The sequence below is a fragment of the Thunnus thynnus genome, chromosome 9, assembly GCF_963924715.1.
Source record: "Thunnus thynnus chromosome 9, fThuThy2.1, whole genome shotgun sequence".
In the NCBI taxonomy this organism is placed as follows: domain Eukaryota; kingdom Metazoa; phylum Chordata; class Actinopteri; order Scombriformes; family Scombridae; genus Thunnus; species Thunnus thynnus.
The window spans coordinates 306,151-311,546 of NC_089525.1; the positions used below are offsets into that span (position 1 = coordinate 306,151).

A 5,396-nucleotide genomic window follows, 5' to 3' on the forward strand; every position below is an offset into this window, starting at 1 on the left:
AGAATTATAGTTTACTATAGTATAGCAGAATAGTATAGTATAGTTTAGTATAGTATAGAGAACAGTATAGAATTTAGTATAGTATTGTATCATAAAGTATGGTATATAGTGTTACTGTTTAATGCTGATTATTTATGTACTCATACTAAAACTCTGAAATATTTTTTCTCTATCTAACATCTAAACTTTTCACCATATTCTTGCCTACAGCTATAACTGGATATTTGTTTTTCCAGCCTGTTTTTCATTTGATCCAGTGGTGTAGTCTTGTGGCCCTGACGTTGGTGAGTATTACCTGGCTGTTATAACGCAGCCAATCAGCTTGTGTATAATAGGAAAACGTGTGAAGAACACACCTGTTTCCAAACACAGGCAGACACACAGAAACAAGCACACACTGGAAAACATGAAGCTGGCTGAGCTGCTCTGTTCCGTCCTGCTGCTCTCTGTCTCTGGTGAGTTCAGTAACAGCATAAAGTACTGATCATAAAAATCTATTTAATTTCAGATTCTGTCTCAAAGACTTTTAAACCAGAGACAGTCAGCTGAAAGTGCTGGAATTTTCTGTCTTATGTGTATGTCTTCCTGGCTCAGTTTTCTTGTTCAAGGGACTTACTACAAATGTGAGACAGCATATCGAAATGAGAGAGAATAAAACTGGTCACTGCACTAATGTCAAGAAAAAAGACACTTGATCCTATAAAAAAGTATTGGAAAAAAATGATATCAATAGGCTGGCAAAATTATCTTTGCTTTTTTAAGAAAATACAATTTCATTAAGTCTTACCAAGAGACATAATGATTATATGAGATGGTTTAGAAGGTTTTAGGTTTTATGGCAATGTATTGTTCAGAGACTGTTAAGTTAAATTATTTTTATGTTTAGAGTAAAACATCTTTTTAAGATAAAAATAATCTTCATGATCTAAAACCAGTATGTCATATCAAATTGATGTGATTTATGTGAAAAGTGTTTTTATTTTTTTATTAAGAAGGATATAGAAATGAATGTGCTTTGGTGCTTGACCTGTAGCAGGACATAATCAAGCCTCATCTTTATTTAACCATTCATTGTGATGGATAATTTTTTCTCTGCTGTGGTTTTCCCACAGACACTAATTCTGTGGTTCAGATGTCTACTTCCCATGGTTTGTTTGTTCTGGTTTAAGCAGCCATACTTGTGTACAAATTACATAGCGCACAGATACGTTGATACCTGACAAATCTGGTCAAATACTAAGTTTTCCACAATGGTTTTAAACCAGTGTTTTAACAAAATAGATCAACTGACAGAAGTCAATACTATCAATACCAGATCATGGTTTCTAAGGAATAAAGTTATTTTAAAAAGGCTTATTATGGTGTGGCCTAAAACTTTTTTTTTTTTCAACTAAAATTACCATCTTCAGTTTCAGTGTTTCCCCAGACAACAGAAGCAAAACACAAAGACTGACTGGGCTGCATTCCTCAAAAAACTGGTTATATTGTTGCACTCTCACATAATGGACTCATTATGTGTGAGAGGTGTGAGGCAATGTGTGTGTGCATTGGGAGTAAGGACATTTCATTACTACTTCACTTATACTTCTTCAAAGGGCTGTTGGAGGGTTCAAACTTGGTTTAAAGTTTAAGTTTAGAATTAGCTTTTGTTTAGGGTTAGGGTTGGTATTAGGCATTTAGTTGTCATGGTTAAGTGTTAAGGTTAGGAACTAGGAAATCTATTATGTCAGTGAGGGTTCTTGCAAGTATTGAAGTACAAACATATTTGTGCGTGTGTAGTCCTGTCCCAGGAGGATGAGACTGAGATCCATTTTCCCAACAGCGATGAGACGATAATGTTGGAAACACCAGAAGAAGAAGCTCCAGCTGAACCCAGAGAGGTAAGAGTGCTGAGGGAGACCTGATTCTGTATTTTCATTTAAGCAATTTAAAATGGTTTACAGATTGAAAGTTAAAGGGTTAATTTTCTGGGTTTACTGCAAACTGCTGCCACTGCCACAGAACTGTACAGTGCCATATCTGCAATTAATCAAGGTATTCACAGAAGTCATAACCAAACTAAGCCAGGCTAATTTGAAAATGCCTCTCTAATTTTTGCTTTGACTGTTTTGTCCTTCAACCTAAGCTGGTGTCGTCACATCCCAAAAACTTGGACATTTTGAAAACGCTCACCAGAGTGGTAAAAATGTTTTACGGAAACAATTACATAATATTAGCATAGATACATTTTGTTCTGTTGCCTTTCAATGAATAGTTCACTATTTGTACAATACACTTTCTCTGCAACTACCCTTATACTCCTGTGCACCATTTTATTTTATTCATTACTGCTGACAGCTGCCACACTCATCACTGTGAGTTCTATGAAAAGGTCAGAGGTCATGACTGACAACCAGAAGATGTCATTTAGAGGGCCTTGCTATCTAAGTTGCAGAGATATTTAACATCTGTATTTGAGTTCAAAGTGAACATATATATATAAATATATACAGCACCAGTCAAAAGTTTATGTATATATATATATATATATATACACACACACATATATACACATATATACCACAAGGTTTTTATGGCCAATGCCCTATCAGGATCCATTTACCAGTGCTCTTAATTTCTGTCTGTAAAATGCAAGCCACAGGAAAGCATTTTACAACCACTATTTATATTAACAGATTAAAAATACCATGTAAAACATGCCATCTTTAATGATGCAGTAAACTGATGGAGTGACTAAGCATAAACACATGAACACTAACTTAGCCTCAAGCCACTAGCTTGTAGTCTTGAGCCTCAACCGACACTTACTCAAGCGACATCACTGCTGCCAGAGTTTGAACTAGAACAAAGAAAATAGCTCACATCATTCCTGTCCTGTTCTGCACCTGCTTCTTAAGGTCAATTTTAAGTGTCCTGCTCTTGTCTAAAAATGTGTTCATGGACTTGCCCCTGACATGTCCCTGGTAGATCCCTCAGATCCACAGACTCACTGCCACTTATTGTACCCAAAATGAAGACAATGACCTACAGTGAGGCTGCATTCTGTAGTTCTGAAAAGGGCAATCTTCTCATAATATAAAAGTGAAATATAACCATAAACCTACCTTGATGCCTGAGTGTAATAATTATGACTGCCTGTGTTTGTGTAAAGCCTGGCTGTGAGAAGTATGAAGGAGGAGTCTGCACCAGGGAGTTTGATCCAGTATGTGGCAATGATGGAGAGACCTACAGCACAGAGTGCATTCTCTGTGAGCAGAACAGGCATGTCACACACACACACACACACACACATACACACACACACACACACACACACACACACACACACACACTCACACACACACAATCTCATGTCATGTATTGTTTTTTCATACAGGGAACAGAAGAAGAATGTGAAAGTGGCAAGCAAAGGGTCATGCTCTCCTTAACTGTCTGTGGTGTGCAGTGACACACACACACATACATACATTTCCAGGTTGTAATAGGTAGATCATATCTTTTCCTATATCTTGCCTTCTCAATAAAGCTACACACTTCAACATGTCTTCTGTGTTATTATTCCTCTTCTTTATTTTATGTATTTTTTTATTTATTTTTATTTTTTATATAGCGCCAAATCACAACAAGAGTTATCTTAAGTCTAATCCGTCCTACAATAAGTCCTACCATCACAAATTCTACAATGTTCAGTTTTGTTGGAATTGTTTTAGAGGGGAGTTGATTCAATTGTATGATAATTCTGGAGGATATAGTTTGTGCGGCTGGTGATCTGTATTATGTTGTACTGACAATTGTTTCTCTTATGTTTTTGTACTCTGTTTATAACAATGCTGATAGGCTAAATAACAGAAATACCTCTCTGTATTATGCAAACAAGGTCAACAGTACCACAAAGTACATCCACGAAAATGAAAGCTGCCAGCAGCGATGAACGGGCCCTCGCGCCTCCACACACGTCGGGCCACAACGCAATCGAAGGGCTTCCGTCATGGGCATGTAGATGTCTTCAGACCAGGGCTGTTTTCAGACAATGCAAGAAGGAGATAAACATCACTTCCTTTGTCCACTGTTTTGCCAGCTGTTGGGGCTGCTTTGCTGAAATTTCATAGGGGGCGCTATTCAGCCACTTTGCATCACTGATGGAATATTGTCATGTAGATTTGTTCAGGCCGGGACTCTTATCAAACATGTAAAGTTTGGTGCAGACTGGAGCATGTACAATAAAGTGATAGCAACTTCCTCTGTCATGGCGAAACATCAAATCTCAACAGTGTGAGATTCGCTCACACTCTCCATTCAAATATATATATATATATTTTTTTTTTTCTGTGTCCAGCTGCAGTTACTTATTGTCTCTACACACCTGACACTACACATTTTAATCAAACTTTGACCAGGTCATGTGGGTTAAAAGTCTTTACTTTTGAGAGTGACAGGTTAGTGATAAAGTGCTGCAGAAAAATAAAATCAAAGCTAAAATTTGTAGCTCTGTACTGCAGTTTTTCCTTTATTAAGGCCCAAGCACCTAGCGGTTCGCTCACACTCTCCATTCAAATATATGAGTATTTTTCTGTGTCCAGTTGCAGTTACTTATTGGCTCTCCACACCTGACAGTACACATTTCAATCAAACTTTGACCAGGTTATGTGCGTTAAAAGTCTTTCCTTTTTCTAAAAATAGACTTGATGAAAATTAGGAAGTGAATTTCTTTTACACACAAACTCATCAAAAGTTTTCAAATTATTAATTGAAATTACAGTGAAAGGGCCCAAAACTTGCATAATTTTGATGACACAGGGGTGAGCAAGACAGACATGTCTCACCCTGCAGAAAATTCTCATTCCCACACTGTTGAGATTTGATGTTTCGCCATGACAGAGGAAGTTGCTATAACTTTATTGTAAATACTCCAGTCTGCACCAAACTTTACATGTTTGATAAGACTCCCGGCCTGAACACGTCCACATGAAAGTATTCCATCAGTGATGCAAAGTGGCTGAATAGCGCCCCCTATGAAATTTCAGCAAAGCAGCCCCAGCAGCAGGCAAAATTGTGGACAAAGGAAGTGATGTTTATATCCTTCTTGCACTGTCTGAAAACAGCCCTGGTCTGAAGACATCTACATGCCCGTGACAGAAGCCCTTCGACTGCTCCGCGGCCCGATGTGCACAGAGGCGCGAAGACCCGTTCAACGCTGCTTGCAGCTTTAATAATGGCTCTAAAATTGTGAGATGCTTACATTTTTAGGGCCTGAGCCCAAAGGGCCCTAATGTGTTTCGTGTGTTTGTTTCTGTCTTATTATTCTGCCACTTCAGATCTAAATTTGACCCCCTAAATATGCTCAAAAACTCACCAAATTCAGCGCGCACATCAGGTCTGGTGAACAATTTGATAAA

At 37.9% G+C, this 5,396-nt stretch overlaps 1 protein-coding gene across 2 annotated transcripts; it reads left to right on the top strand.

Moving 5' to 3' along the window:
* Nucleotides 1–356: 356 nt before the first annotated feature.
* On the top strand, nt 357–3,539 carry LOC137188707 (trypsin inhibitor ClTI-1-like). 2 transcript variants are annotated; one of them, XM_067598334.1, is made up of 4 exons: nt 357–455; nt 1,780–1,880; nt 3,152–3,261; nt 3,377–3,539. In XM_067598334.1, the coding sequence occupies exons 1-4, from the start codon at nt 407–409 to the stop codon at nt 3,426–3,428; spliced, it is 312 nt and encodes a 103-aa protein (XP_067454435.1). In that variant the 5' UTR covers nt 357–406; the 3' UTR covers nt 3,429–3,539. The 2 variants fall into 2 exon arrangements, with proteins under 2 accessions (XP_067454435.1, XP_067454436.1); XM_067598335.1 differs by lacking the exon at nt 357–455 and adding an exon at nt 1,311–1,553.
* The last annotated feature ends 1,857 nt before the right edge of the window (nt 3,540–5,396 follow it).

Coding starts and splice junctions, on each gene's coding strand:
- LOC137188707 (XM_067598334.1), top strand. CDS start 407: ATGAAGCTGGCTGAGCTGCTCTGTTCCGTCCTGCTGCTCTCTGTCTCT. Junction 456..1,779: donor CCTGCTGCTCTCTGTCTCTG/GTGAGTTCAGTA, acceptor GTGCGTGTGTAG/TCCTGTCCCAGGAGGATGAG. Junction 1,881..3,151: donor CTCCAGCTGAACCCAGAGAG/GTAAGAGTGCTG, acceptor GTTTGTGTAAAG/CCTGGCTGTGAGAAGTATGA.